The 11,931-nt window shown below is 38.6% G+C and overlaps 1 protein-coding gene and 1 pseudogene across 1 annotated transcript; one reads left to right on the top strand and one right to left on the bottom strand.

The window, feature by feature from the left end:
• The first annotated feature begins 1,421 nt into the window (after positions 1-1,421).
• On the top strand, positions 1,422-3,893 carry LOC113351213 (annotated as a pseudogene).
• A 160-nt stretch (positions 3,894-4,053) lies between these two features.
• On the bottom strand, positions 4,054-8,635 carry LOC113347839 (phospholipase D alpha 1-like). Its single transcript, XM_026591519.1, has 4 exons — positions 8,333-8,635; positions 8,028-8,143; positions 5,029-6,928; positions 4,054-4,668 (listed from the first exon to the last, which is right to left on the bottom strand). The coding sequence occupies exons 2-4, from the start codon at positions 8,133-8,135 to the stop codon at positions 4,235-4,237; spliced, it is 2,442 nt and encodes an 813-aa protein (XP_026447304.1). The 5' UTR covers positions 8,136-8,143; positions 8,333-8,635; the 3' UTR covers positions 4,054-4,234.
• Positions 8,636-11,931: the final 3,296 nt, after the last annotated feature.

The following is an 11,931-nucleotide window of genomic DNA, read 5'->3' as shown; positions in this document are numbered from 1 at the left end:
TTAAACAAGAAGCTTATGCAAGGAAAATTCTGAAAGAAGCAGGACTTGAAACTTGTAATCCAACGAAGATACCAATGGAGTTTGGACTTAAAGTTTCAAAGGCACAAGAAGAAGCAGAGATTGATCCAACAAGTTATAGAAGAAATGTTGGATGCCTTAGATACTTATTACACACAAGAGGATGCAGAGTCCACGCAAGTCTCGTGGTGATGTAATAAAGCAGATATTGAGATATCTAAGAGGAACAATCAGCTGTGGATTGAAGTATGGTCGAGGAGGATCAAAAGGAATTGTTGGGTATAGTGACAGCAGTTATAATATTGACCAAGATGATGGAAAAGGTACAACTGGTCATATATTTTATCTAGGAGAAGCACCTATTACATGGTGTTCACAGAAGCAAGACACGGTAGTTCTGTCATCATGCGAAGCTGAGTTCATGGCCGCAACAGAAGCATCTAAACAATCAATATGGCTTCAAGAAATGTTGGGTGAAATCAAAGGAAGAGAACCTTAAAAAGTTCTCATCAAGATTGATAATAAGTCTGCAATTGCACTCACTAAAAATCCAGTGTTTCATGGGAAGACGAAACACATTCACAAAAGGTATCATTTCATATGAGAATGTATCGAGAAGGAGATCATCAACGTAGAACACATACCTGGAACTGAGCACAAAGCAGATATATTGACAAAGGCATTAGATCGGATCAAGTTTGAAGAAATGAGACAACTGATTGGAGTACAAGATATGTCACGGGTAAGGTTGAAGCTTAACGGGGAGAATGTTGGTTAAACTTCAACATAGAAGTCACTAACAAGCTGGTTAGGACAAGATTAGGAAATTGATGTAATCCTAAGGGAATTAGAAGTCATCTAGTTCTAAGAAAAGGAAAGACATGTAATAAGGTAATAGGACTAGAAAAAGGAATTCATAGTTCTATATATATATATGATCACCAAAGTTGTGGTTGATCATTTGAGCAAGATTAGAGCTTATGTTTAGTTTTGAGAGATTTTCTAAACATCAATAAAGAGAGTTGTCTTTATATAAGCTAAGTTTCATCTTGCAGTTGCCATTATTTATAAGGAATACGCTAATTGAGCAACTTGGTTGCCAAGCTAGTTTTGGCTCTCGTGCTCTTTTATGAACGGCCAGACCGGTATCCCACTAGCATTAGGATTCCGGAATGAGATCCGGGATGAGATCAAACAGCATATATTAAGCAGGTGAAACTCTTATAAATAAATCGCAGGAGAAGGAAAAAAAAAAGAAAAACAACTTGTCGAGAAATAAGGAATCAACAATGGAGAGATTTCTTGGGGTTAAAAATTACTTCTGTGGATCAGAACATATGTCAATGGATGGAAGCAGCCATTCTGGATTAGTTGGTGGTGCTAGGAGGAGTTATCCTAGAGTCATGAAAAGATCAGTAATTTCACCTGATGATCGAAGTTACAAAATCTGGCATAACTTTCTTCTTCTGTTAGTTGTATACACGGCACTGGTGGCTCCTTTCCAATACGGTTTTCTTTTCAAACCAGTTGGAGGACTGGAGATCGCGGATATTGTCATCGACGGAATCTTCTTGATAGATATCTTCATCACCTTCTTCGTTGGCTACCGCGACAAAAAAACTTACGTATTCGTCGACAACCACTGGGAAATTGCTTGGAAGTACGCAACATCTTGGTTAATATTCGATGTCATTGCTGCGATCCCCGTTCAACTATTTGCTCAGCAGTATGCGTTATTCAGCATCATGCTTCGTCTCTGGCGTCTTCATAGAGTGTGTTCTTTGTTTTCTGCAATGGAGAAAGATATCAGGTTTAAATACTTTTGGGTGAGGTGCGTCAGGCTTTTCTGTCTGACAATATTCTAAGTTCACTTTGCTGCATGTGTTTATTATACTATCGCGGCACGTAGCAGCCACCCGGAACGAACATGGCTTGGTGACTTGCTTGATGAAAGTCTGGGCGTTCGATATGTTACGTCGATTTACTGGTCTGTTACCACTTTCACGTCTGTTGGTTATGGTGATTTGCATCCGGTGACTTGCATGGAGATGCTATTGGCCGTATCATACATGCTTTGCAACCTCGGATTCCAGGCCTACTTGATAGGAAACATGACTTACATGGTCGTCCATATGACTGCGCGTACTAGCAAATTTAGGGATACAATAGAAGCTGCTTCCAGTTTTGCAATTAGGAACCATCTCCCAGAAAGCTTACAAGATCAGATGCTTTCCAGTTTGTGTTTGAAGTACAAAACTGATTCAGAAGGGTTGCAGCAGCAAGAAACTCTGGAAGCCCTTCCTAAAACCATCCGCTCAAGCATATTACATTTTCGCTTCGATAATCTCGTTGATAAGGTGTACTTGTTCCAAGGGGTATCTAAAGACTTCCTTTTCCAGCTAGTCTCAGAGATGAAACACGAATTTTTCCCACCGAAAGAAGATGTTATATTACAGAATGAAACGCCCACGGACTTCTATATACTGGTTTCAGGCACAGTAGAGCTAACGGTATGCAAGAATGAAACAGAACAGGTTATAGGAGAGTTAAGGAGCGGGGACATTTTTGGTGAGATTGGTGTACTTTGCTACAGGCCACAGCTCTTCCAAGTGCGCACTAAAAAATTGTGTCAGCTGATTCGGCTAAACCGTACTGCGTTCATGAACATTGCGCAGGCGAATGTTGGTGATGGGACTATAATTATGAACAATCTCCTACAGCACTTAAAAGAGGATGATGACCCGGTCATGCAAAAAGTTCTGATTGACACAGAGGAGATGCTAGCTCATGGTAAACTGGACCTTCCGCTATCTCTATGTTTTGCAGCTCGTAGAGGTGATGATCTTTTGTTGCATCAATTGCTAAAGAAAGGTGAAGACCCAAATGAAACTGACAACAGCGGCCGCACAGCTCTGCAATTAGCTGCAGCTAAAGGAAGTAAAAATTGTGTCGTTCTTTTACTAGATTATCAAGCAGATCCAAATAGCAGGGATCCAGAAGGAAATGTTCCTCTTTGGGAAGCAATAGTCGGGAAACATGATTCAGTGGTTAAGATGTTGATAGACAATGGTGGGAACCTATCATCAGGAGACATTGGTCGATTTGCATGCACTGCCGTAGAACAAAATAGTCAAGAGTTGCTTAAGAAAATAGTAGAATACGGAGGAGATGTGAAAGTCCCAAAGAGCGATGGGACAACGGCACTTCACGTTGCAGTTTGCGATGGGAATATTGATTTAGTCAGGTTTCTTCTGGAACAAGGATGTGATATTGATAAAGTTGATGTCCATGGATGGACACCAAGAAAATTAGCTGATCAACAAGCTCATGAAGAGATTAAGTTGCTCTTTAGATCCAAGAAAGAACCAAAACAGCAGCCGGCAGTTTCAGTTGATCATCCAACAACTTATAGTAAGTACCTATCTTCGTATAAGAGTGAACCTACAATTACACATCCAGCACCAAATGATGCCGGCATGGAGGTTTTGTGGAGAGGAAACCACCAATGCAGAAGACCTAGCCATTTTAACAGGTCAATATTTGGGATCATGTGTACTGCCCATGCAGCTGGTGAGAGAAGCAAAAGCGATGGTTATTCACAAAAAGATCTTGGAATGCCTGCCCAAAATTCAGCCGAGCAGTATCCTGCTAGAGTAACTATTACTTGCCCGGAGTTGAGCCAAACCAGAGCAAAACTTGTTTTTCTGCCGAAGTTCCTGGAAGAAGTAATTGGAATTGGTACCACAAAACTTGGATTTTCAGCTAGTAAAGTTTTAACCAAAGATGAAGCTGAGATTGATGATATAAGACTAATCAGAGATGGCGATCATCTTCTCCTTGTTAGCCATACTTGGCCTGCTGGATCAGATGCATAAAGTTTTGGGAACTTGATGTAATTGTCTTGGTTTGTCTTAAGTTAATCTTTGTTGTACATAAGTTAACTGCATGTAGCCAACTTGTATTTAGTTTTAATATAACAAATATTTTTTAACAATACTCACTATTCACTAGCATCTTTTCCTCTACTTAGCACAATTTATAAACACAGAATTTCATTACTAAAACAAATTAGCAAATACAGTTTATAAGCGAACAGACCAGTGACCAAATTTGTAAAATAAACAATCTCTGATCAGAAAACCTAATAAAACACTCAAAAGTTACAACTTTTATTGGATATAAGAGTACGAGAGAAAGAAGGATATAAGTACATAACCTATGTAGTGAGAATTGGAGGAAGGTAATCCGACTTGGCACCAAGAACACGTGCTTTAGTGTCGGGGAAGAACTCATGACCTGGCAACTCAGTCACATCTCCATTTTCAGTGATTCCGATTGGGTACCTGAGGAGGTGTCCAGGTAGATCACGTTCAAGAGAATCGCTCGAGTACAGATCCCAGTATTTATCAGCGATCCTGTTCACCTTTTGCACACATTCCTCACTGTTGGGATGGAGGAAAACTTCATCCAGCATGCCAAGATGTTCATACCATAATGCCATACGGAATCCGTGGATTTGACCCGTTGCTGGTTCTCTGTGAGCTAGGTGATGAGGTTGGTAACCTCCCATGGCAATTTCAGAATCTCTTGCACCATTCATTGATCTCTCGTTGATGTTGGCTGATCCAATGATTATGTATTCATCATCAACTGTAAAAGCAGGCAAAATAAATCCAAAATGAGTATTTAGTTTCCGGCATGATTGAACTACAACATCAAAGCACAAGTTCAATTTTGTCGACTAACATGTTACGCAGGGGTTGGGACACCTCACCAACAGCAACGACGCCTAGTTTGCAGGGTTTTCTAAATGAGTAAACGTGTTAAGACTTGGGAAGAAAATTGGATTCATGACTCCTGATTTAGACCAAACCATGTACGTCTAGAGTTACCAGATCAAGTTTTAAATTAACATTTAAACCACTAATCTATATTCCCAGTCTAAAAGAAAGATTTCAGAAGATGCTAATTCAAGCTAATAAAAGAAATCTCTAAAGCCGTCATACGTACCTATCATCATCTTGGTGTGAACGTAGATCATGAATCGTCGAGCCTCCTGAGCTCTACTATAATCTGTATCAGGGTCTGGAGTTTCTGATGGTACATACTCTCCTTCTTTCTTCACCTCTCGATTACCGAGACAGAAGAATGTCAAATAGTCCCTAGGGTCAGCTACAATCCCTTTAGCTTTAAGAGCTTGAGTGATGTCAGCATACATCATGTCCCAAGTCCTCCTCTGCCAATCTAATATCGCCTGAACTGATGCACTCTCTGGGATACCCTCTGGCCACATTGGAACAACAACATAAACAGTAAACCTCTCACCAGCCATAATCTTGCTAACAATTTTTAGTGAGAGTTCCTTGGGAATAAGATGCAGAGCATTTATTTCCTCTGGCTTAATGCCCTCTGCTTTCCAACCGTATGAACTTCCCAGAAAATACTGATTTTCAATGTAAATGAAGTCCTTTGCTCTTCGAATGGCATTAATATAAGCATCCTGAATGCTGCGGTCGATGATGTTGTCTTTTCCACTAACAAGCCCAGCTTTGGCTGCATCCTCTGGTGAATCAGGGAATCCAAAGGCAGCACCACCATCAATGGATCTGAATAATTGAACATTCCATGATTCTGGGTCTTCGGAGAACGTGACAGGAGAGGGAGGAATAATTATCTCAGAAAGCTCTCTCAAGTTGACCAGAATGTCTTTCCCACCCTGTTTCCTCCACCTCTGTTCAAAATTGAAAAGTACATCCCAAGCAATGGGTCCTTCTAGACGAGAATGAATATCATGCCAAGGCTCCCTGGGCCCACCTTTAGTAATTGCACCACCAGTGAAGTTAGGTTGATGGAAATCATCATGGTGAGCAGTGTCCAAGGTTCTAAAAAGAGAATGGAACTGAGTATCATATCTTCCATCGCAGAGATCAATACCCCCAACAAAACTCACTATTCTCCTCTGTTCTGATCCTGCACTGGGCATTGCACTATCCGTGACCACGATCTTCTGGTGATGAGTGAACATAGTTGAGATCTGTAAATCCTGAATAAAGCTGCCTCCATCATCAGGGTTACGGGGACACAAGACACAGTTCACCTGTGTACCTTGGAAGTAATTAAAAGTGTCTTCGTCATGAGTAGCCATCAATCCATCTTTTTTCAATAAACCCACGGAGGTTCTGTCATCCCATACAAGCATAAGGACCCTAACACCTTCATCAGCCTTTTTCTTAAGCAACTCTCCAAGGGTAATGTCCCCACCAGGTTTTTGCCTTCTAGAGTCCCTTATCAAAACGACTTCAGTGTACACAGACCATCCAGTAATGTAAATCATGTGTTTCGCATTACTGATTGCATCAAATATATCCTCCCAACATCTGGCAGGCTCGTAAATCTTGCCTCCAGCAAGAGGGATTTTGGGAATAAAGTTATCTGGGACGTGAGCATCTTGATATAGAGAAACTTTGCATCCTGTTCTCTGGGTGAAGAATGTGTAAGGAACTCCAGGAAATTTGGCGCTTCTAATTCCCCGAGCCCAATTCTTGTCTTGACCAACATCAAAATATTGCAGCTTCACGTGGATCTTACAACCACCTTGCACAGGATTACGCTCCTCATCTACCACCTCGACCCATTCATCCACTTCTTCCCCACTTAGAACTTGGTCAATAGGAACATAAGCTCTTCCAATCAGAGTTGCTCCAATGGGATTATCATCTTTGACAGTGAAGATGACATTAGCAGCCATATGGGCACAGTAGATGTGAAAAGACTCGTACCACTTAGGGTTGACAGGTTCATCTTTTATGATTCTGGTCCTTCCAACTCTAGCCTTATCGAGATCAACTGAGGCATAAAGCATACTAGCTCCTTTGCCAAATCCAACTGTCTCCTCGATGTTTTCCACAAGCTACAAGAAGAAATTTCAGACTTAACATTAACGAAAACAATGGGAAATTATTATATAATATATAGCTATAGTGTCTTGGGAAATAGCATACAGTGTCTCAAAGTTTCAGAAAAAGAATGAAGCAACAGCACCGGTTACCAGAAGATATAAGTGTAGGGAGGTTCACATAAATTTCAATAAGACCACATTAAGAGAAGAAAAACTAATACTTCAATAGCTCACTAATGTTGCATGGGAAGGAATATTGGCCAGAGACCACCTTATAACACCCTTTAAACATTTAGTATAGACATTAACTAAGTACAGAAAGTAACTTGAACCATGGTGAGCATGAAAACCTACATATAATTATATTGTGCCTAGTGAGTTCAGCATGAGACTGACTGCTAAACCTTTATGTGTAGCGAGTAACAGCGACTGAAAAAGTGAAAGTACACAAAAGAATTGTACATCTGTAAATGTAACCACATCAAACCAAAAACAAAAAATTGAAAACTAGTCATTATGTTTTGTACTGATCTTCACACTTCCTTCTAACAAACGCTTTAGGCATAGTATACTACTAAATGAAAGATTCATTTCGCTGAAGTCATCAGTACCAGGTTGCTGATTTAGATACACAAATCGAGTTAAAATTCTAAGACTCAATAAATCAGTAAAAATTACTCCCGGACTTTTTTTACAATCTCTTTCTAAACCCTGTCAATTTAGTCTCCTGATCTTACAAGGTCGATGGATCCAATGATAAACCCTCAAGAACAATTAAAAAAAATGTGCCTAATTACCTTCGCTTCCACTGACATTCACACATTTCATCAATGATTAAACACAATAGCAAAGGTAAAAATCAAGCAATTATCACTAAAAAATAGTCAAACCTGCAACCAATAAATCAGATCCATTATTACATAATTCAGCCTATAAAAATCACAGATCACGCCCAAATTTCACCAGGAAAAAAAAGATTAGAACTGAAAATCAAACTATAAGTACACGCTTTCAGAATTTCATTCATGTGGATAAGATCCAAACATACGCATAAAAATCCAGCACAAAAATGCTTACAAATCTTCACATGATAATGAAATCAGCAATTTACCTTCCTAAAGAACTTAGGAGCACCACCAGTTTTCCTATCAGGATGAGAAATTGAATTCGCTTCAAAGATCGTAACATGTAGAGTTCCATGGAGTAAAATCTGCGCCATTTTCTAACCTATACACAATCAAAAAATCAAAAAAATCGAAGTCAAACTCTAATCATACAACAATCATCTCAGACCATTAAATTACTCAAAAATAGAAAAATCGAAATCATCAGATTTTCCTGTCATTTCTGAATTTACCAAAAAATAACTCCAGAAATTCAGCACAAACAAAAATCTAGTGAAATTTCAGAACTTACAGAGAAGAGTGGAGATCTGGAGATTTAAAGAGAGACGAGAGAAATGAGGATGAGGTCTGATCCTGATCGGAATCGGGATCTTTATATGGATGAGATGTGCTGAGAAATGGGAAGGACACTGTAAAGACGCGCCAATGAGAGAAAAAAATGGGAAGAAAAGTAATTATTATTAACAGAAAGAGCTTTAAAAGCCGCCCCTGTAAAATAGAACGCGGAGAAATGAACGTGGGGGTTTACCGTTTATGGGTAGACGGATAGACTTTTTTAATGGATTCGGAACCGGAATGGGTTTGGAACCAAGATCTATAAATTATTGAAAAATGTGACACTCTGAGATTTATCCAAAAAAGTACTTAAACAGAATTCTTTGTATTTCAGAAAAAAAAAGAAAAAAAAAATATATATATATATATATAAAAGGAAGAAGAAATATCTATATTTTATTCACAAAGGATTTTTGTCAAGAGAAAGATTCTAACACCTGTTGGAAATGGACACTATTTGGCTCATCAAACCATCAGCTCTCTGGTCTTCTTCTATTTTAGAAGCGAAATAGAAGAAGAAAAAGAAAATCAAAAACGAAATAAAAAAGAAATAAGTAGAGAAAAATATTAAGAAATGGGGAAAGGAAAGAGGAGACCAAGGACATTGGTACTCCACTACTCCTTGCTATTTTTCGACCCAACGTGTGTAAGTAACTTGGCAGCTCAAATATTTATAGTGTTTGCGTACATAATTTTTTGCAAAGGTCGATGTCATGAAGACCTTCTACTCTTCAAGAACTCTCAACCCTAGTGAGTGGTGGCATACCTCTCAAGACAGCCGCAACTCAACTGCTTGCTTTAGATTTTTTGCTTTCATAGATTGGGAGGGTGTAGTTAAGAGTTTTTTTGGCTGGTATGCCTATGCTTTCGAATTAAAGTGACCATTAATGCGTTATCAGTACGTATCTTACTGGTCTTCGGGGGCCTCTTTGTTCTGGGTACTTTCTTGACATGAGTGGCAAAACTTATATCTCACTGCCGATATCTTTTTTGGTAAGATAAAATTTCATTTCAAAATGAGATTATAAATCTAAAAGAAAAGCAGGTTTCTCATCTATCCATCCCGTCACATTATTTTCCCTACAATATTTAGCCGTTTTATAGTCAATGGAGATTAATGTTCTATTAATGTAATCTATATTCTTGAAAAAACAAAATGGTTCGAAACAAATTAACAGTCATTTAAAATAATTTGATTAAACCACGATTGGTGATTATTATTATTCAAATAAGAATTTATTTTTTTGCATCACTGCGAATGCAGAAGCTGGTAATGCTTTTGTTTTCCGTTTGTTTGATTTCTTCTAGCGTGGCAATGTATTCTGCCTGTTCTGCTAATCTGGCTACTCCGTTGATGAGTTTGCATCCTTCAAAAAATCGTTGTCATATCAATAATACATGACCACAGCCTACTTCATTAGTATTTATATCATAACTGGTATCACAACAAAGAATATCACATGTGTCGGGTAGACCACAGTTGTCGGGAGTCTGAATAAGTGCAGGAGATCTGACTGGTTGAGCATTAGACGTAGGCATACAATGACCTATATCTGCAATAGGTTTCAAAGCATGATTAGCAGTGTTCATCGATGACACGGTTTTATTTTGAAAGATTTTGAAGCATCTATCTCTCCATGTACTCCGTGCTATAACAAATATTGACTGCTTGATAGCTCCGCTATTGTTACTCTTCAACCAGCTTCTTATTGGTGAAACTGAGTCATCTTCAGCAGTAACATAGTGACCAAAAGGAGTGTTTGGCCAAACAGTTTTGGCATATGGGCAATGCAAAATATCCAATTGAGTTGCTACCGTACAAGCAACAAGGATCAGTTTGGTCTCGATACTGCAAGAGTCTAGCACTAATAGGTAGAATGTTTTCGATACATCTCCACATGAATAGTTGTATTTTAGGAAGAGTGGGGAAACTCCAAAGGGCTTTGTAAGTAGGTTGATTATGATGACGATTTTGCAAGAAACTTAGATCACAAGAGAGAGCTTTATATACAGTTTTTACTGAAAAGTCGCCAGTTTTTGCTCCAAGCTGTCGTTTCCGATAAGAGAAATTCTTATATTAATGATTTTTTGAGCATTCTCACAAGTGAAAAAACTATTAATGAGTTCCACATTCCATGTCCTAGTATAAGGGTCAATGAAACCAGCCACTAACATATTAGGATTATGATAACTATTGCAAGGGGAGATGATGCATTTGATATCCAACATTCCTTGCCATAATCAAGATGAGTCATGTGGTTTCTTATCATGCAAAGGATGACAATTTTCGAAATATTTGCATTTCAAGATTTTGACCCATAACTCATTCGGGAATGAATTAGAGTCCACGCACTAGTTTAGCTAGTATAGCCATGTTAAAGATTTTTAAATCTTTAAAGCCTAGACCACCTTCAAGCTTATGAGAGCAAACATCCCGCTAACGTTTTTCATGTAAATACCCCCTGAGTTAGTCTTTCTGCACCAGAAATCCCTTTGGGATCGTTCCAATTTTTAACTCATTGCCGATATTGAAAAAGCGGGAGTCTAACAACCACACCCAATATTTCGTTTCAGCAATTTGTATCGACTAAGACAATTATACTTCCAAGAGAATCAACTAGACAGTCAGACTCAATCGAGGAAAATAGATCCAAGAGTTATATCTTTGTTTCTCAATGTGATCAACAAATCAAACAGATAGAAATCCGCGAGCCTGATTATTATGAGAAACAACTTGAACGGTACGAAAGACCAATGTTCAAGTGCCAATCAATTTATATCAACAACCGAAGGTTGGATTATCTAATTAATTGAACTATGCATAACCTGTGATATTTCAATTATACAAATACATAATGCGGAAAAGAAATAACACAGACACCAAAAATTTTGTTAACGAGGAAACCGCAAATGCAAAAATACTCCGGAACCTAGTCCAGATTTGAACACCACATTGTATTAATCCCCTACAGACTCTATCCTACTACAAGTTAATTTCGGACTGGATTGTAGTTGAGCCCTAACCAATCTCACACTGATTAAGGTACAGTCGCGTTCCTTACGCCTCTGAATCCCAGCAGGAGTCTACGCACTTGATTCCCTTGGGTGATCTCACCCACAACTAAGAGTTTTATGACCCAAAGTCGAAGACTTGATAAACAAATCTGTCTCACACAGAAAAGTCTATTGAATAGATAAATCTGTCTCCCACAGAAATATCTACGAGTTTTTGTTCTGTATTTTGAGAAATCAAGGTGAACATGAAACAATTGATACACCGGATTTATATTCCCGAAGAACATCCTAGTAATATCAATAATCGCACAATAATCTTAATCGTATGGTAGCGAAACAAGATATTGTGGAATCACAAACGAGGAGACGAAGATATTTGTGACTACTTTTTATCTTGCCTATCGGAGATTGAATCTCGAGCAAATATTAGAGAAGATAGTACTCAATAAGATAAAACAAAGTAATATCAGAACATGCAACTACAGAAAAATAGTTGGGTCTGGCTTCAGAATCCCAATGAAGTCTTTAAGTCGTTAACCT

This window comes from Papaver somniferum, chromosome 2, assembly GCF_003573695.1.
Source record: "Papaver somniferum cultivar HN1 chromosome 2, ASM357369v1, whole genome shotgun sequence".
NCBI classification, from domain to species: domain Eukaryota; kingdom Viridiplantae; phylum Streptophyta; class Magnoliopsida; order Ranunculales; family Papaveraceae; genus Papaver; species Papaver somniferum.
This window is presented reverse-complemented; position numbering and strand designations above follow the sequence as displayed.

Coding starts and splice junctions, on each gene's coding strand:
- LOC113347839 (XM_026591519.1), bottom strand. CDS start 8,135: ATGGCGCAGATTTTACTCCATGGAACTCTACATGTTACGATCTTTGAA. Junction 6,929..8,027: donor CTCCTAAGTTCTTTAGGAAG/GTAAATTGCTGA, acceptor TTCTTCTTGTAG/CTTGTGGAAAACATCGAGGA. Junction 4,669..5,028: donor TCACACCAAGATGATGATAG/GTACGTATGACG, acceptor CTGCTTTTACAG/TTGATGATGAATACATAATC.